At 39.9% G+C, this 22,495-nt stretch overlaps 1 protein-coding gene across 1 annotated transcript; it reads right to left on the bottom strand.

The window, feature by feature from the left end:
- Positions 1-4,053: 4,053 nt before the first annotated feature.
- LOC108475178 (uncharacterized) lies at positions 4,054-4,784 on the bottom strand. The gene is made up of 3 exons (XM_017777167.1): positions 4,668-4,784; positions 4,327-4,581; positions 4,054-4,269 (listed from the first exon to the last, which is right to left on the bottom strand). The coding sequence occupies exons 1-3, from the start codon at positions 4,782-4,784 to the stop codon at positions 4,054-4,056; spliced, it is 588 nt and encodes a 195-aa protein (XP_017632656.1).
- Between the last annotated feature and the right edge of the window lie 17,711 nt (positions 4,785-22,495).

Raw genomic sequence — 22,495 nt, 5'->3', positions numbered from 1 at the left:
GTCCCCTTAGATCACTGACTAAGATTGACCACACGCTCCTCGTCAGAAACCTGCTTTACGAACGAGATCTATTATTTACAATTGCCCAAAACTCATGAGTTGGATCAACCTACACTAACTATAACAACATAAAACCCCAATGTGGAGAAAGTAGCATTCGACCAACCCCCAAAAGATGCAAACCGACCAATCCCAATCGAACACAATAACTACAAATAGGGTTACCTTTGATCGAGTGATGAAAAAAAGGCTCAACTGCTTCAATATCGTTTACACTCCTACCCTCCTCAAGAAACTAGGAAATCACGAACACCACACAGGAAAAGGGAGATGAGATTTTACAATACCACAGGAGAGTAATCAGCTAAAATAGTGCAAAGAGAGGAGAAATGATAAGGGTCGAGTGCTTACAGATTTGCCAGAGAAAACTTGCAACAATCGAAATTAAAACAAAGGGATGCATAATTCGGCCAATCTATCTAGATAATAAGAGAAGGAAGAAACAATGTATTCGATTTAGAGAAGTCGACTAAGAAGGGATGAGAGGAAAAAGAACCAAACAAAACCATGATTGAAAACCCAAACAAGTTAGAGAAGGGTGTTCGGCCAAAGAAAAACAAGGGGAAAAAGACTACCAAGGTGAAGAGAGAACAGAAGAGGTCTGCTACAAAACACTGTTGAAGAACAAATCCCACTGACTAGTTCCCCGAATGGACACACTCAGTATTCGGCTACCAACAAGACCCCAAAATCGAAAGAGGAAAGAAGCCAAAAAAATGACAGTTATCAAGAATGGGAACAAAAACCTCACAATTTCGGCACCCTAAAGGACTATGACCAAATTTGCATAATGGGGAATCCCACTTTTGGCCAACTTCTAGCACCCCAACCACTGCATGATCCCCTTCTCAACTTTCTCCCAAAATCTCTCCTCACAACCCTCAACCAACCAATTCAAACCCCTTTCAAACTCTTCAACCGTCCAAGCTACAGAGTTCTACTGACACACAAATTCTTACACGGCAATAAGCAAAATAAAACACTCTTTCTTCGCATGCAACAGGACTTGAGCTCAAATCCATTGGTAATAGAAACGCGCCATTAACCCTTGGACCAACCAGCTTTTTATGACATGCTTTACCCACATTAATTTAAGAAGCCTACTATCAGAAAATAAGGGTTTATTAAAGTAGGAGTAAAAACTTGCTCAAGCTAAGGCTTGAACCCATGACTTCCCAGACACTCCCAGAGCACACTACCACTAAGTCAACCATACTTCCATTCCACAACACACAAAAATAATTTTAACAGGGTTTTTGGGATTTGGGGCGTTACAATTCTACCCTCTTTAAAGAAAATTTTGGCCTCGAAATTTACCTAGTCCGAATAGGTAAGGGTATTGTTATCGCATCGCCTTTTCAGGTTCCCATGTAGCCTCCTTAGAACTATGGTTCCGCCAAAGAACTTTCACTAATGGGATTGATTTCGTTCTCAAAACTTTCACCTCCCGATCCAAGATCTGGACTGGTACCTCCTCGAAAGTTAAATCTGGTCTAACTTTAATATCCTCAACCGGTACCACATGCGTAGGATCAGAGCGGTAGCATCTCAGCATCGAGACGTGGAACACATCATGAATCTGCTATAGTTTTGATGGTAGCGCTAACTGGCAGGCAACTAGTCCTACTCGCCTCGATATGCGGTGAGGCCGAATAAACCTTAGACTCAACTTGCCCTTACGACCAAATCTCAGCACCTTCTTCCATGGCGAGACCTTTAGAAAAACAAAATCTCCCACAAAATACTCAATTTTCTTATACTTCAGATCCGCATATGACTTCTGTCTATTTGATGCCACCTTTAGTCGATCCCAAATTAACCTGACCTTATCCTCGATATCAGATACTAACTCAGGACCCAGAGCATGCACCTCACCCAACTTAGTCCAACAGGACAGAGTGCGACACCTACGACCATAAAGTGCTTCATAAGGTGCTATCTATATGCTAAACTGGTAGCTATTATTGTAAGCAAACTCTACTAACGGTAAATAATCTTCTCAACTATCTTGAAAGTCAATTACACAACTCCTTAACATGTCCTCCAGTATCTAAATCACCCTCTTCGGCTGACTGTCTATCTGAGGATGGAACGCAGTACTGAAGTCCAACTGTGTACCCAGAGCTTCATGTAATTTCTTCTAGAATCGATACGTGAAGCGAGGATCTCTGTCAGATATTATGGAAACCAGTACCCCATGCAGTCTCACTATCTCAAATACATACGCTTAGCCAATTTTTGTAACGAATAATATGGGCGACTGGTATGAAATAGGCAGTTTTAGTCAATCGATCCAAGATGACCCCCAATGAATCTTTCTTAGAAGGCGTTAGGGGTAGCCCACTCGCAGAGTCCATGGTTACTCTTTCCCACTTCCTCAGTGCAATCTTAACTGGTTGAAGCAACCCAGAAGGCTACTGATGTTCCACTTTAACCTGTTGGCAAATCAGACATTTCCCCACAAAGTCATTAATCTCATGCTTAAGACTCGGCCACCAATAAATCTCACAGAGATCTTTGTATATCTTATTTCCACTTGGGTGCATAGAATAGGAGCTACTATGTACCACTCACAGTAAAGTCTTCTCAAATCAGTATCTTAGGTATGCAAATTCTGCCTCAGAAATAGAGTACCCCTTCACTATTCAGCCTAAAATCCACAATATTACCATTTTCGATCTGACTGAATCGAAGACCTAAAGACTCATCTTCCAACTTGGAGCTTAGCCAACAAGGTACCATGATCAAATAAGCTATGTCGAGCAAACATTGCTCTCAGATCAGTCATACCCCTATGGCTCAGTGCGTCGGTCACCACGTTGGCCTTACCAGGATGGTATTCAATCAAACAGTTATAATCCTTAAGTAGCTCAATCCATCTACGCTACCTAAGATTTAACTCCTTCTGAGTGAGGATATATTTGAGGCTTTTGTGATCTGTGTAAATGATATATTCTCACCTTACAAGTAATGCCTTCAAATTTTTAATGCAAATACCACTGCGGCCAACTCTAAATCATGTGTTGGGTAATTCGCCTCATGGGTCTTAAGCTGGGGAGATGCATAAGCTACCAGATTACCCTCTTGCATCAACACACAACCAAAACAAACATGTGATGCATCGTTGTAAATAGTAAATTCTTTCCCAAACTCCGGCTAAATCAAGACAGGGGCCTTAGTCAGAACTTTCTTGAGCTTCTCAGAGCTCTCTTATAGCTCATCAGTCCAGTTAAATGGCACGCCCTTACATAGCAGCTTAGTTAAGGGCACGACAATCAGTGAGAACCCCTCTACAAATCTTTGATAGTACTGAGCCAGTCTTAGAAAACTACAAATTTCCAACACATTCTTAGGCTGATTCAAATCTAAAACAACCTCAATTTTCTGAGGATCAACTTTAATCCCCTCAGCAGATACCACAAAGAAATGCTACCTCACATAACCAGAATTCACACTTGCTGAACTTGGCATACAATTGTTTGTCCCTCAAAATTTGCAGAACCACTCGTAGATGTTCTTCATGTTCATATTCAGTCTTCAAATACACTAGTATGTCGTCGATAAATACTACAACAAACTAATCTAGATAGGGTTGAAACACTTTGTTCATCAAATCCATAAAAATTGTCAATGCATTTGTTAGTCCTAAAGGCATCACCAGGAGGTCGTAATGACCATAACGAGTCCTAAACGTCGTCTTGTACACATCAGCCTCTTTAACTCTCAGTTGGTGATACCCCGACCGGAGATCTATTTTAGAGAAAATCAATACTCCTTGTAGTTGGTCGAATAGATCATCAATCCTTGGTAGAGGGTATTTGTTCTTAATAGCCAGATTATTCAGTTGTCTGTAGTCGATGCACATATGCATGGATCCATCCTTTTTTTTCACAAATAGGACTAGTGCTCCCCACGGAGACACGCTAGGTTGGATAAACCCACGATCCAATAGCTCTTGAATCTGGGCCTTAAGCTCCATAAGCTTCTTCGGTGCTATCTGCAAGGGGCGATGGACACTGGAGCTGTACCAGGAAGGAGCTCAATCGCAAACTCCACTTCACGTTCTGGAGGTAACCCTGGTAGCTCTTTAGGAAAGACGTCGGGAAAATCCCTAACTGTTATAATATCCTTCACCGAAGAGTCCCCAACATCTAAAACACTAACGTAGGCTAGGAACACCTCACAACCCTTGCAAACCAATTTCTCGGCCTTTAGTTCAGAAATTACATTACTCAAATAATTTCATTGTTCTCCAATTATCATTACCTCCTCATCTGCCTCAGTTCTCAGTACAACTCGTTTAGTGGCACAATCCACGCTTACCCGATGTTTAACTAACCAATCCATGCCTAGTATTAGGTCAAATTCTTCAAAAGGCAGCTCCATAAGATCAGCCAGAAAGATAACTCCTTGTATCTCCAAGGGAACATCTTTAAACATCTTATTTATCCGAACGGACTGGCCTAGTGGACTTAGAACAATAATGTCACTCATAGTGTTTACAGCCATAAAACCCAATATCTAATATACAGATCATGCTATGTATGAATGTGTAGACCCAACATCAATTAATGCAGTATAAGGTACATTACGGATAAAGAACATACCCGTAATGACATCCGAGCATCCTCATCCTTTCGATGATGTGCAACATAAACCAGTGCCAGTTGCCTCGCCTCAGTATGACTTGCACCTCTGCCCGGTGCTCCACGACCACAGCCCATACCATTTGCACCCCTGCCTTGACCACGATCTCTCGGTGGCTGCTGACCACCCCACTGTGTAACACCCCAAACCCAGCCCAGATGTTATGGCCGAATCTAACGTGCCACATTGAAGTTAAAAATCCATGTTTCATTTTAGTGTTTTGTAAACCGACTTTTGTTGAGCTAACAAAGTGAATGGAAGCTGGGCAGGTAGGAATCCATAACTGAGGAGGTGAGCCATGAAGGCTGCTTAAGTACCAAGCTCTTCGATTGGATCCAATCCTATACATGCCCACAACCATTGCCACACTTGGTTACAACGAGTTGAAATTTCTTTGATAAATCGATTAATCGTGACGTTGTGTTATTTTGAAAACAAGTATCGTTTTAAAAACGCGTCCTAAGTCTAGCCCATTTGAATTATTATCAACCAGTTTAAAGTTATAAAAAGAAAAATAAATAAAATAAATCCAGAAAAATAAAGTTAAAATGGCCTTATTACAATCCAAATATAAATAATAAATGAAGTAACCTAAAGAAACCAGTCATTTATTTTAAAAGCCCAAAAGCGATCACCGTGGCCACTCTGAATCCCCTCTGGCTCCAAGTCCCCATATCAAGGCCCACTTGCAAGGTTAAGGAAAGGGGGTGACTTTGGAAACTCAGTGTGCAACAAGCCCCTTTCAGAGCCCAAAACAATTTCAGCCTGCTGGGCCTAAGCTCAAATTCAATCTCAGCATATACTGGGCCAAAGCCTTTTCATATTTCATATTTCATAACACTGGGCCGAAGCCTTGACTATAAACGGTATGGCCCATAGGCCCATTTCAATATCACATGTAATGTCAATGAAAAAATGCAAGCCCATTTGGGGAGACTACTCAACCCACCAACCGTTACTCTCCACCTGTACCAACCAAGCTCTCCATGTGGGGAATAACTCAACCCACCCAACCAAACTCTCCACTGGCAGCATAGCTACTTTATCATATAACTAGAGGCCTAGCCTCTTTTAATAACTGGGGCAAAAGCCCTTTTTGATAAACTGGGGCAAAAGCCCTTTTCGATAAATTGGGGCAAAGCCCTTTTCTGTAACTAGGGCATAGCCCTTTTGCACTTCCTCCATCCATATAAACCCAGCCCATGCATAGATGAATACATCACGTGCATATCATACATATCATGTGCATATCATGTCAAATCATGTATATCAAAATCTCATGTATCAAATTCATAATTAAACCCTAGGGGTATAATGGTCATTTTAACTAGGGGAAAAACAGTCATTTCCATATTATAAGGGTAATATCATCATTTTACCAAATATTAGGGTTTTCCATGTTCATTATCAACTACTAGCAATTCATGTGCTTAAACAGCGATTCTGGCCTATTCTTAGCGAAACCGAGTTATTGGGCCAAAAACCCCTAATGGGCCCTACGTAGCCGATTTAGTCATCTAGGCCTATTTAGCCCATTTCCATAACAGACTTAGCCGTATTGACGCGCGATCTGACAAAATTCCATTTTCTACCAAATCTACCCAAACGGGCCCGGTAGCCCATTGGGCCTGATTTCAGCCCCTCGAGGCCCAACTTACCGTGATGCCAAAAACATGCTCTTACCTTTTCCAACGTTCCCGATCATCAACTTAGTGAATCTAACTAACCAATGAGCATTCACTTACTCACAAGTCCTCAAAATGCCAGAATTTCAGCATTTCGACTTTTCGACATTTATCGATTTAAGCTACGAAAGAGGGTTCATTACACACCTGATTTGTGATATTCCTTGACGAGATCTCCTATGCGATTTCTCCTATAATCAACCGCTTATAGATTAGAATAGGTTAATAATTAGACCAAATCGAAGACTACCTATTATCATTACTTTACACATTCGACCACCTTCCATAATGGCCTTAGAACCCATACCTTTGCCGAAATTGATGCCTAGATTTAGTCACTCCGATGATCCAAGCTAATCCAAGTCGACCCTATGCCTTGCTGCTCCTCCACTATACAAACCACAAAAGATTAAAAGGAGAAACCCAATAAGGCCTATACCCACATTCGACCACCTCCCTAAACTATAGGGGTTTCGACTTTTGTCAACAGTTACTATTAAAATCGCTTTAGAGTGCGAACACTTACCACAGTCTCTTCTTTTTCAATCCGTGTAAAGCTTAGAAAATAAAGGGATTGGCCACCAAAAAGTGAAGGAAAATAGAGAGTTGCTGGTCAACAAGATTTCGACACCACCTATCTTCACAGGTTTCGGCTTTTGCATTTTTTCGGCAGATGTGGAGGTAAGGGAAAGAAACAATAGATGAATGGAAGGGAGTAGTGGGCTGGTTTTTGAGAATGAAAAGGAAGAAAAGATGAAGGGAAAGGTGATAGATTCGGCTGGAAAAGAAAAAGAGAGAAAAAGACTAAACCAAAAGAAGAAAATGGCACAACCTAGTCCCTAATGCCGAAAATTCTAACCTAATACCCCTCTGCCGAAATCCCCTCTCTAATCCCCTCAAATCGGCTAACTCTATCTCCCTCTCAAATCCCTAAAATCTCTCCCCTTATCCCTCCTTAATCCATGCATTTGACTAATTCAAACTCTCTCCCACATAGTTTCATTCGGCTACAACTCCTGCCTGCTAAAAGCATAAAAATTAACATCACCTTTGCCATCACAGGGAATCGGACCCAGGTCTTCCCCCAACCACTTACACGCCACCCTTTAGATCCTTAGTGGCGTCACTTAGCCACTTTACCAGAGGCTCCTTTGTGAAACATTTTACCCACAAGTTTTAATAAGACCACTATCCAACTCCCCTAACTTCTTAAGTCCAAAATTCAAAAATTCTACGGGGTTTTGGCCAACACATGGGATTTCCATAAGCCCATTTACACCCTCCAATTATGAATTTCACAACCAAATGCCAAATTTTAAAAACTATACCAAAATCTCAAAAATCAAGAAAAACCCAAAAATTAGGATGTTACACGCTGTACATTACGCAAACCAGTAGCTTGCATCTACTCGGGCCTCCGTGGAAAATCCTTGACACGGCTCCAATGGTCAGCCTCTCAAACATGCACCCATCTTTTTCCAACATTCATGTAACACCCCTAACTCATGACCGACGCCGGTGTCGGACACGAGGGGTTAACGGCCAAATCCTCTCAAGATACCAACCAATTTGACATTACCAGTCAGGCTGGAAAACTGCGTCACCGTCGCCTTAAAAATCATATCTCGAGTTTCAAAACTCGGAAACTGGTTTCGTAAATTTTCCCTGAATTTAGACTAACATACTCATCCATGGATTTATTTTTAGAATTTTTAGACGGGCCAATTGGTACAGTTTATTAGTTAAAGTCACCCATGTTACAGGGATCGACTGCTCTGACCTTCGCGCGTTACAACTTGAATATCTCTCTGTACAGGGCTTTAATACTGGTTCCGTTTGTTTCTAATGAAACTAGACTCAAAATGGAATCTGTAAATATAAGGCATGACTCCTAATTCTTTCTGGATAATTTATGGTAAATTTTCAAAGTCACAACAGGGGACCCAGAAACCGTTCTGGCCCTGTCTCACGAGAACTTTAATATTTCTCAGTATACTGCTCATATGGTCGTTTTGTTTCATCCATATAAAAATAGATTCATCAAGGTTCAATTCCATAATTTACTCACTATTTAATTCTACTTCTACTATTTTTAGTGATTTTTCAATCTCATCTCACTGCTGCTGTCCGCAACAGTTACTGCAGTAGACTATGCCAATTTCATGAATCTTTCCTTGGCCTTAATCATCCATCATACATGACACAAATTATGGCCACCTTATCAAAATTAGAGTTTCTAAGACTCGTGGCTATAGGTTCTAGCATCCCACTCGACGACCACATAGGCCATTTTCACATGGCTTAAAGTTTACAACCCACAATTCGACAAAATATAATAGCCTATACATGCCAAATGTTCTTCAACAACAAAAACAATACCACAAGATTTCAGCCGGTGTGATGACTTCAACGACGGTCCCGATCACATAAACAATACGAGTCCGAGAGACCTAAAATGGGTGACAAGAAAAACACCGAGTGAGTTTACAACTAGTAAGTCATAAGCATTCATCAATCCATGATAAAGTTACTACAACATGTACAACAAAGCGAGGCTAGGTACTCATCCATATCGAATCTATACCATAATACCTTGGACCTTTCGGTCCAATCTCGCATCAAGTCATACATCCACATTTCATATTTTACACAACAAGATAATCGAAGCATTTTACACATTAACTCATTTTCCAGCACAACCATACAATTTCAATCATCACATAGATTTAAGGCTTATCAAATTCAACCCCAAGCATGAACGTATTCTCTATTCGTCATGAGCTCGAGGTACTTACCGATCCGCTGTCCATACTCAATTCAATGGAGACACACCCTCCATATATAGAGATACGCACACACAGTGCTTACTACTTGATTTCGCACACTTAGTGCCACGTAATTTAAGCCCGCTTTTACGATTGCCATACCCTCCGAGCTCGCACACCCGGTCTTCAGTATTTTTCCAACTTGCACACATAGTGCCATATTTTTCCAGCATGCACACTTAGTGCCTTATATTTCCAGCACGCACACTTAGTGCCATATATTTCCAGCACGCACACTTAGTGCCGATCTCGTCACCGTACACACGTATTGCACGCACACTTAGTGCCGAAAGCAAACTTTCTACACATTTCACTATGTCTTTTACATTCAACAAATGCCATCACTCCATACACATACATTTTCATTTATATATATATATCATCCCATTAAACACAATTGCATAAATTTTACAATCATTTAAGCAATATCAAATCGTGCTTAATGACTTACCTTGTGTTCGTAATTAATTCCAAGTCGGCTACTCGATGATCTTGATTTCCCTTGTTGGGCGCCTCTCCTTTAGGATCTTGAGCTTAAACAAATAAATTAGCTCATTCAACCGCTTTGGTACATATATTGGTATCCACATTTTAATGATCTTATGACATACGAACGACATGGTAAAATTTTTATCTTACTACCTTACGTTCTTAGCTATTCGGCTAATAGCCTTATGCAATTACCATACTATCAATAATCCAATCATATTCATTACTCAAGTATAGTATTTTCACATTCGCAATAGTATTACATACAATAGCCGATTCTTCTTACTTTGTATTTATGCATCTATTTGATCATTAGTTTAGTTCAAACACCCATACACCAAGATTTATCAAGTTTAGCATGAAACATAACCTTAATCCTCAATGACCACTATGGCGAAAATCCTAGTCAACCCAAAATCACAATTTCTAACACATAATTGTTCATAACACAATTAAAGCATCCTCTCCATTCCAACACTTCAAGACACATACATTTCCCACAAATCTCCAACTTTACATTCGGCCTTAGTGTACATACACAAGCCGATTTTTTTCTTCCTATCATCCAACCTAACTATATGAATATTTAACTAGCTCACACTTCACCCATCCACAATCACTCATTTAACACAAAGAAAATAATCAACTCCCTTCACTATCTACCATGGCCGAATACTTCATGCACCACCCAAATCCAAAATTTTAACATGGGCTAGTTAAAGAACTTAGTAATCAACTTACATTAAGCTGAAATTTCAAAATCTAACATGAATTACTAACCTTGTTTTGAGCTTAAAGTTGACCGAAATCTCCCCTCCCCCTTTCTTTCTTCAATTCGGCTAAGAGAGAACCAAAGGAAATGAAGCTCTTTTTTTTTTCTTTCTTTGCTCCATTCACAGTAAGGGGGGCAACACACACACACACATTTTTTTTGTTTCTCTTCCTACAACCTTAATATTTTATCAATTTTGACATCAACCATTAACAAAACATGTTTATGACATGTTTTCTTTTGCCCATCATCCTTGTCATGGCCGGCCACTAGGCTATCTTTAGGGAAATTTGACATGCAAATCCCTCATTTTCACAACATGCATTATTAGGCCACTTTGCATTTGCCTAGCACATTTCTAAATTTTCTCACACAAGTCCTTTCTAGTGAAATTCACCTTTATAACACTAAATCAAATCATCAAAAATGTCACACACAATTTAACACATATCATAGGCATCACAATAAATTTTAAATTATTTTTATGCCTCGGTTTTGTGGTCCCGAAACCACATCCCGTCTAGGGTCAATTTTGGGCTGTCACAACTCTCCCCCACTTAAGAAATTTTCGTCCCCGAAAATCTTACCGGTAAATAGGCTCGGGTATCGCTCTTTCATAGAGTCCTCAAGTTCCCAAGTGGCTTCTTCAATTCCGTGTTTATGCCACAACACCTTCACTAACGGGATTTTCTTATTGCGCAACTCTTTTACTTCACGCATCATAATGCGAACTGGTTCCTCTTCATAGCTCAAATTAGGCTGAATCTCAATCTCAGATGGAGCAATTACGTGCAATGGATCAGACCTATATCGTCGAAGCATCGAGACATGAAAAACATTGTGAATCTTTTCGAGCTCAGGGGGCAAAATCAAACGATACGCGACTGGACCGACTCGTTCGGATATCTCATATGGCCCGATGAACCTCGGGCTCAATTTGCCCTTATGGCCAAATCTAAGCACTTTCTTCCAGGGTGAGACTTTGAGAAATACCTTGTCTCCAACCTGATATTCAATATCTTTTCTTTTCAAATCCGCATACGACTTTTGGCGATCCGAAGCGACTTTCAAACTTTCACGAATTACTCGAACTTTTGCTCGGCATCCTTAACCAAATCAACCACAAGATTTTTCCTTCACTAAGTTGATCCGAATAATGGGTGCGGCATTTACGACCGTATAAAGCCTCGTAAGGCGCCATCTTGATACTTGATTGAAAGCTATTGTTGTAGCGAATTCAACCAAAGGTAAATACCGTTCCCATGCACCACTAAACTCAAGGATGCAACATCTCAACATATCCTCGAGTATTTGAATTATCCGTTGATTGACCATCGGTTTGGGGGTGAAAAGTGCTAAAATGCAGCTTGGTACCCAAAGCCTCTTGCAATTTCTTCCAAAATCGCGATGTAAATCTTGGGTCTCTATCCGACACGATAGAAATAGGCACCCCATGCAATCGAATAATTTGGGAGACGTATAATTCTGCCAATTTATCAAGCGAAAAATCAGTGCGGACAGGAATAAAATGAGCAGACTTGGTCAGTCTATCAACAATGACCCAGATCGCATCCTTCTTTTCGTGACAATGGCGGTCCGGATACAAAGTCCATGGTGACTCGATCCCATTTCCACTCGGGTATCGTGATCGGCTGAAGTAATCCCGATGGCACTTGATGTTCCGCTTTCACTTGTTGACATATCAGACACCTTGAAACAAATTTAGAAATGTCTCGTTTCATACCGGGCCACCAAAATTGGCGTTTCAAATCGTTGTACATCTTCGTACTCCCCGGGTGGATTGCCATTCGGCTACAATGGGCTTCATTTAGAATTATCGAAATAAGTTCTGGATTCTTTGGAACACACAGATGACTTCTGAACCTCAAACAATCGTCATCATCAATTTGAAACTCTGATTCCTTGTTCAGAACACACTCAGCCCGTTTTGCAAGCAACTCCTCATCAACTTTCTGAGCTTCCCGAATTTGATGAGCCAACAATGGTTTGGCCTTTAATTCGGCTACTAACACATTGTCGGGTAGAATAGACAAGTGTACATTCATCGCTCGTAAAGCAAACAGTGATTTCTGACTTAAGGCATCCGCAACCACATTAGCCTTTCCCGGGTGATAATCAATGACGAGTTCATAATCTTTTAACAACTCGAGCCATCGTCTTTGTCGCAGATTTAAGTCTCTTTGAGTCATCAAATATTTGAGACTTTTGTGATCCGAATACACATGGCACTTCTCACCAAATAAGTAATGTCGCCATATCTTTAAGGCGAATACGATGGCAGCCAATTCGAGATCATGGGTTGGATAATTTTTCTCATGTGGCTTTAATTGTCTCGACGCATAGGCCACAACTCGACCTTCTTGCATCAATACGCAACCTAACCCAAGTAGGGAGGCATCACTATAGATGACAAACTCTTTGCCGATTCGGTTTGTACTAGAACCTGGAGCTTTCGTCAAATGGGTTTTCAATTGGTGAAACCTTTCGACACTTTTCCGTCCATTCAAATTTGACATCTTTCAAGCGGTTTTGTCATGGGTGTGGCTATCATCGAGAATCCTTTTACAAACCGTCGGTAGTAACGGCAAGCCCCAAAAAGCTCCTAACGGTAACATTCCTTGGAGGTTTCCAATTGACTATGGCCGAAATTTTGTTCGGGTCCACCCTGACACCCGATGCGGACACCACGTGCCCCAAAAGCTAACCTCTTTCAACCAAAATTCACATTTACTGAACTTTGCGTATAACTGCTTATCTCGTAAGATTTGCAACACTAGCCTTAGGTGTTCAGCATGTTCAGTTTCATCTCTCGAATAGACCAAAATGTCATCGATAAATACAATTACGAACCGATCCAAGTATGGCCTGAAAATTCTATTCATTAAATCCATAAACACCGCAAGGGCATTAGTGAGCCCAAACGGCATCACCAAGAATTCGTAGTGACCGTACCTTGTTCTAAAAGCGATTTTGGGTATGTCCGATTCTCGGACCCTCAACTGATAGTATCCCGACCTCAAATCTATCTTTGAAAACACCGAGGCTCCCTTTAATTGATCAAACAAATCGTCAATTCGTGGCAACGGATATTTATTCTTTATCGTTACTTTATTGAGTTGACGGTAGTCGATGCACAACCTCATGCTTCCGTCCTTCTTTTTCACAAACAATACTGGTGCGCCCCATGGAGAAAAACTCGGTCGAGCGAAACCTCTATCCGTCAATTCTTGCAATTGAACCTTCAATTCCTTTAACTCCGTTAATGCCATACGATACGGAGCTATTGAGATCGGTGTAGTGCCGGTACAACCGATGCGAATTCCACTTCTCGAACCGGTGGCAATCCGGTAACTCCTCCGGAAAAACATCGAATACTCACAAACCACGATCTTGATTCGAGTTTCTTTTCCGTCTCTTTACTTTCCAACACATACGCAAGGTATGTTTCACACCCTTTTCACATATCTCCGGCGGTCATAGAAGATATTATCGGCACTCCTTTTAAATCGAAGAGACTCGACTCGGACTACCTCATTATTTGCACTCCTCAAATCAATGGTTTTCCTTTTGCGATCCACCTTTGCATCATGTACGATCACCAATCCATACCAAGAATAACATCAATTCATCGATGGTAGAAGCATCGGATCGGCCGGAAAAGGATTCTCGAATTATTAGGGGCATCTCTTGCACACTTTATCAACGAATGCGTATTGACCCAAAGGGTTTGACACTCGAATTACGAACTCGAGAGACTCAACGGTAGAGTCTTCTTTGGATGCTAATGTTTCACATACATATGAATGAGTAGAGCGGGGTCAATCAATGCAATCACACTAGTATCAAAGAGAGTAAAAGTACCGGTGATAACGTCGGGGAGGATGCCTCCTCTCGTGCGCGGATGGCATATGCTCTAGCAGGAGCTGGGTCTCGGATCGAACAGCCGATCGGTGGCTCCCCTCGATTACCACCCCTACCTCCACGAAACCCTCGGGGTCTACCTCTAGCTGTCGCCCCACTAGATCTCGCACCTTGCATCTTATTCTTCTCATCTAGCTCAGTGCAATCCTTAATGAAGTGGTCCTTGAACCACATCCGTAATGTGAGTCAGTTAACAGACTTACCCCAACATTCACCTAGGTGTCGTCTTCCACATTGGGGACATTCAGGTCTCTCTTGACGATTATTGCCCACACTAGCTACCGATGTAGCTCTAGAGTCCGTCAATGGTCGGGCTCTAATGGAAATTCCGCATTTCCCTCGACTTCTTGGTGTCCTCCACGAACCTCTTTCTGATTGAGAACGGAGCTTTACTCGTTGATCTTTTACGGTAATCTCTTGCTTCAAATTTAGCCTTCTTCTTCTCCTTCCCAAGTTCTTCCGCCTTGCGAGCTCGTTCGACTAGTGTCACGAACTCCTTTATCTCCAAAATTCCCACTAGTAACTTTAACTCCTCATTCAATCCTTCTTCAAATCTTTTGCACATAGCAACCTCATCAGCCACACACTCCCGAGCATACCGACTAAGTCTTACGAACTCATGTTCAGATTGAGATCTGATCATCTGACCTTGCTTGAGTTCCAGAACTCCTTACGCTTCGATCGATGAACAGTTGACTAATATATTTCTTCCGAAATTCGTTTGAAAGAAATCCCAAGTAACTTGTTCCTTTGGGACTATGGAAATCAAGGTCCTCCACCAATAGTAGGTGAGTCTCTTAACAAAGATATAGCACACTTAAGACATTCATCGGTGTGCATGCAGTTCATCAAACACTCTAATGGTGTTATCAAGCGAACTTCGGCCCTTTCGGCATAAATCGGTAACTATGGCCTTAAACTCCTCCCCACGCTTCCTAATCAAGTCCACGGTGGTTTACTCAGCCTCACAGGATCGATGGCGATGGCATCACGGGCTCTTGGGGTGGATTATTTAAATTCGGGAATGGTTGGACACCCGGATTGGTTCGGGCATATTGCGCGACCCACTCATTCATCATGGTGAAGAAGGCTTGTTTCGCCCCTTCATTTTGATTATTCGCGGATGACTGAGGCTCAACAGGCAGTGTCCCTTGCGCAGGGGCAGCCGCTACACTTTCAACGTCATCCGCCAAGGGTCTCTCTATCCCGGGTTCCATCGCTAATCAAAACAAAAATTTCAACCGTCAGAAGTCATCACATTATTAAGCACTAACAATTTGGCATGTATAGCTAGACTCACACGCTCTATGGTAGTCCTAGAACCAACTAAACCATAGCTATGATACCAATAAAATTGTAACACCCCTAACTCGTGACCGACGCCGGTGTCGGACACGAGGGGTTAACGGCCAAATCCTCTCAAGATACCAACCAATTTGACATTACCAGTCAGGCTGGAAAACTGCGTCACCGTCGCCTTAAAAATCATATCTCGAGTTTCAAAACTCGGAAACTGGTTTCGTAAATTTTCCCTGAATTTAGACTCACATACCCATCCATTGATTTATTTTTAGAATTTTTGGTCGGGCCAATTGGTACAGTTTATTAGTTAAAGTCACCCATGTTACAGGGATCGACTGCTCTGACCTTCGCGCGTTACAACTTGAATATCTCTCTGTACAGGGCTTTAATACTGGTTCCGTTTGTTTCTAATGAAACTAGACTCAAAATGGAATCTGTACATATAATGAATGACTCCTAATTCTTTCTGGATAATTTATGGTAAATTTTCAAAGTCGCGACAGGGGACCCAGAAACCGTTCTGGCCCTGTCTCACGAGAACTTTAATATTTCTCAGTATACTGCTCATATGGTCGTTTCGTTTCGTCCATATAAAAATAGATTCATCAAGGTTCAATTCCATAATTTACTCACTATTTAATTCTACTTATACTATTTTTAGTGATTTTTCAATCTCATCTCACTGCTGCTGTCCGCAACAGTTACTGCAGTAGACTATGCCAATTTCATGAATCTTTCCTTGGCCTTAATCATCCATCATACATGACACAAATTATGGCCACCTTATCAAAATTAGAGTTTCTAAGACTCGTGGCTATAGGTTCTAGCATCCCACTCGACGACCACATAGGCCATTTTCACATGGCTTAAAGTTTACAACCCACAATTCGACAAAATATAATAGCCTATACATGCCAAATGTTCTTCAACAACAAAAACAATACCACAAGATTTCAGCGGTGTGATGACTTCAACGACGGTCCCGATCACGCAAAACAATACGAGTCCGAGAGACCTAAAATGGGTGACAAGAAAAACACCGAGTGAGTTTACAACTCAGAAGTCATAAGCATTCATCAATCCACCGATAAAGTTACTACAACATGTACAACAAACGAGGCTAGGTACTCATCCATATCGAATCTATACCATAATACCTTGGACCTTTCGGTCCAATCTCGTACCAAGTCATACATCCACATTTCATATTTTACACAACAAGATAATCAAAGCATTTTTACACATTAACTCATTTTCCAGCACAACCATACAATTTCAATCATCACATAGATTTAAGGCTTATCAAATTCAACCCCAAGCATGAACGTATTCTCTATTCGTCATGAGCTCGAGGTACTTACCCGATCCGCTGTCCATACTCAATTCAATGGAGACACGCCCTCCATATATATAGAGTACGCACACACTGTGCTTACTACTCGATTTCGCACACTTAGTGCCACGTAATTTAAGCCCCACACACAAGTGCCATACCTCCGAGCTCGCACACCCAAAGGTCAGTATTTTTCCAGCTTGCACACATAGTGTCATATTTTTCCAGCATGCACACTTAGTGCCTTATATTTCCAGCACGCACACTTAGTGCCATATATTTCCAGCACGCACACTTAGTGCCGATCTCGTCACCGTACACACGTATTGTTCAAGACACTTAGTGCCGAAAGCAAACTTTCTACACATTTCACTATTTCTTTTACATTCAACAAATGTCATCACTCCATACACATACATTTTCATTTTATATATATATATATCATCCCATTAAACACAATTGCATAAATTTTACAATCATTTAAGCAATATCAAATACGTGCTTAATGACTTACCTTGTGTTCGGTAATTAATTCCAAGTCGGCTACTCGATGATCTTCGATTTCCCCTTGTTGGACGCCTCTCCTTTAGGATCTTGAGCTTAAACAAATAAATTAGCTCATTCAACCGCTTTGGTACATATATTGGTATCCACATTTTAATGATCTTATGACATACGGAATGACATGGTAAAATTTTTATCTTACTACCTTACGTTCTTAGCTATTCGGCTAATAGCCTTATGCAATTACCATACTATCAATAATCCAATCATATTCATTACTCAAGTATAGTATTTTCACATTCGCAATAGTATTACATACAATAGCCGATTCTTCTTACTTTGTATTTATGCATCTATTTGATCATTAGTTTAGTTCAAACACCCATACACCAAGATTTATCAAGTTTAGCATGAAACATAACCTTAATCCTCAATGACCACTATGGCCGAAAATCCTAGTCAACCCAAAATCACAATTTCTAACACATAATTGTTCATAACACAATTAAAGCATCCTCTCCATTCCAACACTTCAAGACACATACATTTCCCACAAATCTCCAACTTTACATTCGGCCTTAGTGTACATACACAAGCCGATTTTTTTTCTTCCTATCATCCAACCTAACTATATGAATATTTAACTAGCTCACACTTCACCCATCCACAATCACTCATTTAACACAAAGAAAATAATCAACTCCCTTCACTATCTACCATGGCGAATACTTCATGCACCACCCAAATCCAAAATTTTAACATGGGCTAGTTAAAGAACTTAGTAATCAACTTACATTAAGCTGAAATTTCAAAATCTAACATGAATTACTAACCTTGTTTTGAGCTTAAAGTTGACCGAAATCTCCCCTTCCCCTTTCTTTCTTCAATTCGGCTAAGAGAGAACCAAAGGAAATGAAGCTCTTTTTTTTTCTTTCTTTGCTCCATTCACGGCAAGGGGGGCAACACACACACACACACACTTTTTTTTTGTTTCTCTTCCTACAACCTTAATATTTTATCAATTTTGACATCAACCATTAACAAAACATGTTTATGACATGTTTTCTTTTGCCCATCATCCTTGTCATGCCCGGCCACTAGGCTATCTTTAGGGAAATTTGACATGCAAATCCCTCATTTTCACAACATGCATTATTAGGCCACTTTGCATTTGCCTAGCACATTTCTAAATTTTCTCACACAAGTCCTTTCTAGTGAAATTCACCTTTATAACACTAAATCAAATCATCAAAAATGTCACACACAATTTAACACATATCATAGGCATCACAATAAATTTTAAATTATTTTTATGCCTCGGTTTTGTGGTCCCGAAACCACATCCCGTCTAGGGTCAATTTTGGGCTGTCACAATTCACCCTGATGGTGTTTCCCGCGATCAGCACAAAACTGCGATCCACTAGTAGCAGTAGCAGGGGTCCTAACTCTGGTTGGCCCCTCAGCTCTGGGCTTTTTCTTAAACCTCTGAAAAGAATTTGAAGGCTCAGCATCCCTCTTACCTCTGCCTTTCTCTTTGTTCTAGCGCTCAACGCAAGTTACATCCTCGGCGATTGTTGCCTTGTCAACCAGTGCTATGAAATCTTTCTCCCTCTAAAGAGATATCAGAACCCTTAAACCATTTCTGAGGCCATCCTTAAATCGATCACACCGCTCGTATTTTGCTGCCACCATCCCACGTGCCTAGCAGCTCAGTCGTAAGAACTCGGCCTCATATTCAGCGACTTTCTTGTCTCCCTAAGTTAAATTCAGAAATTCCCTCCTACGTGCATCCATATAGCTGGCACCTACATATTTAGCCTGGAAATTATTCTAGAAAAACTCTCAGGCCAAACGATCGGCTTGAGTGCCCTCTTTGACAATAAGCCACCACTGGTAAGTCTCGTCTCTCAGTAGAGGTACTGTGCCTTTTTAACTTCTGATCAGGGGTACAGTCAAGGTCATTCATGATCCTTTTTGTGGCCTTAATCCAATATTTAGCCACATTAGGGGCAACTCCTGCAATACCCCTAAATATCTCAGCCCCATTAGACCTGAGTCATTCCGTAACTGACCAGGGACCACAGTGCCAATATTAGGCCCATCGACCCTTTCCAGAATCCTTAACATTGCTTGGGATAGTGCGTCATCCCCAGCAGCTCAATTTTGGGACCCTATCTCAGCCATAGGTGAAGCTGGTGCCTCTCTAGCTTCCTCATTAGGCTAGTGTCCAAAAAATGAAGACTTAGCCCAAGCACCTGCGTGGCCTCTACCGCGGCCTCTACTACGAGTACCTCTAGCGCTCATTATCTAATAATGCTTTTATTTGTATTAAAAGTTTTATGCCAGTCAGTTTATTGTTCTAGTGTTTATTATCGATATCTTATGAACAATATTATTTAAGAGTTTTGTTTTCGTAGTTCGTATTCTTACTATGATTCATAGTTTACACTAACTAAAGGGTTTCAGTAAAGTTTCACTACCTAAAGTAGTCTTAGAAATAACATTTCAATATTATCCTTTCAAAAAAATAATAAAAAAACTTACAAGATCAGTGCGGAGACTAGATGTACAACTCCTTCAGTAAAACACTTTCAAATAATCATTTTTTAACCAGTTTAAAACAATGTTGTTGAAATTTCCACATTTTTGAAAAATCCAAATCCACAACCAAGTTTTGTAACCTGGCTCTGATACCACTAAATGTAAACCCCAAACCAGGCCTAGACGTTATGGCCGAATCGGTAATGTCACATTGGAGTGTTTTCCAAAACATAAATTTCGTGAAAATTCATTCGACATAAAACTTCTTTAGGTTCTGAACAAAAATTTAGGATGTCTAGTTCATTGTGAAAGCTCAAGTTGTCTTAGCAAAATATTAATTATATTAATTTTTTATTAAACTTTAAAACAGTGTTTGTTGCGGCAACATTCAGAAATGTTGCGTAAATGTGGTGTTTTTAGAAAAACCTTTGTTTATATTTTCTTAAAAATCTGAGACCTGCTACTACCAGATTTGTAGCAGTCCGATTTTAGCCCTAGTCGGAACAGTGGTTTCGAGACCACGTAACTGATTCTAAAAAATATTTTAATATTAATTTCTCTGTCTGTGATATGAGAATTTACACCTATGAAGTTTCTGTGATTTAATTTGTCTGTTTTTATGCTTAATTATGAAAAAGGATTAAATCACGTAAAGTGTAAAAGTTGAGTGCTAGATGTTAAAGCACCTATTTGGCTTGGCTTTTAAAATAAAGGTCCTTGCATGTTAAATGTACCATTTGTTTAAATGGTGGACAATTATGGACATTAGTAGGTGAAATTTCACATGTATTAATAAGGGCAAAGTTGGTAATGGCATATAATGTTTAATATAATAAAACATATCATAAAAATGGCCATTATCATATTTTTCTTGCCGAAAATCAAAGAAACAGAAGAAAGAATAGAGCTTTAAGTTTTGGCACTTGTTTTGGTTGATTAAGGTATGTATTTTGGTCCGTTTTTGATAATTTCTATGTTTCTGTGATTGTTGCTTCGTGTTCTTCAAAACCCATGTTTGAATTTCTATTTCTGTTAAAGATTTCATGAAATGCCATTTTTGATATCATGAGTTTTCGTGATGTTTTTGGATGAATTTTAAACGCTTGGTAGATGATTTATAAGTTTTGTCTTTGAATTTTGATGAAATAGAGCTATTTGGGTTAATTTGTTAAAATGAGGTTTTGAAGCACTAAATTGTGAATTAAATATGTTATTTGGGCTGGTATGGAAGCCATGTATATTCAGCCAAGCTATAGTATTGGTGAATTTTGCATATTTATGATTTTGTGAAAAAAATGGACTAAATTGTCAAAGTGTGAAAATGTAAGGGCTAAAATGCAAAGTGTCCAAAATATGTGCTCAAGGATTATTTTTGAATGAAATGAATGATTGAATGGTTGAATTTGAATTGTATTAGATCAAGAACAAAGAAAATCAAACTTAGATCGAGGAAAGTGCAAAATAGTTGAATAGTTGACTCGTTTCATCCGAAATCTGTCCAAGGTAAGTCAAATTACAATTATGTGTTAAATTGACTCATTTCCACATATATAAATTGTAATCTATATTGGATGGCCTTGAGAGCCTGATGAATATCTTTTGAGTAAAGTCTGATAATATGTTCGTATCCGAAAAGCTCTATATACTTCTAAAGGTAGTTGGCATCTATTTGAGATATTGTGTAAGACCGTGTCTGGGACATAGGCCTCAATTAAGATTTACATATAAGACCATGTCTAGGACATCTGCATCATACCTGATTTCGTCTAAGACCCTATCTGGGACAAAGGCATCGATATTGAATTACATGTAAGAACACGTCTGGAACGTCGGCATTGTACTTATTTGTGAGTATCAGTATCGTTTCTGAACTGTCTGATGATAGAGTATGAAAAATAAGAATGAGTATATGAAATGTATAACCTATACAGGTATGTTTGTATAGTACTAAATTTCTGAATATAAAAGACTCTGTCTCTGTGAAATATGTACGGAATCTGGAAATGAAGCATGGCATATACGCAAACAAATGAGCATGGTTAAGCTTATGAATTATTCTATGAGATGGCTATGAATCTTTATGGTTGAATTATACTTATAAGCTTTAGTAGTTAGACCAATTGTATTTAGCTTATTAAGATCTTTGTAGCTTACTCTGTGTGATTTCTGTCTGTTTTACAGTTATCGTAGCTACTGAAGACTCGGGGATAGTCGAGGATCGTCACCACACTATTGAACTCATTTTGGTACTTTTGAAAGTGTAAATATTTTAAAATATGGCATGTATAGGCTAGAAGGTCTATGTATTAAGCTTTTATTTGTAAATATATGTTATGCCATGAGAGTTGGCTAGCAACTAGTGCAAGTTTTGGTATGATTATGAATGGGTTGTTGA

Source organism: Gossypium arboreum, chromosome 9, assembly GCF_025698485.1.
Source record: "Gossypium arboreum isolate Shixiya-1 chromosome 9, ASM2569848v2, whole genome shotgun sequence".
NCBI lineage: Eukaryota > Viridiplantae > Streptophyta > Magnoliopsida > Malvales > Malvaceae > Gossypium > Gossypium arboreum.
Note: the sequence above shows the minus strand (reverse complement) of the source record. Positions and strands in the feature narration are given on the sequence as shown.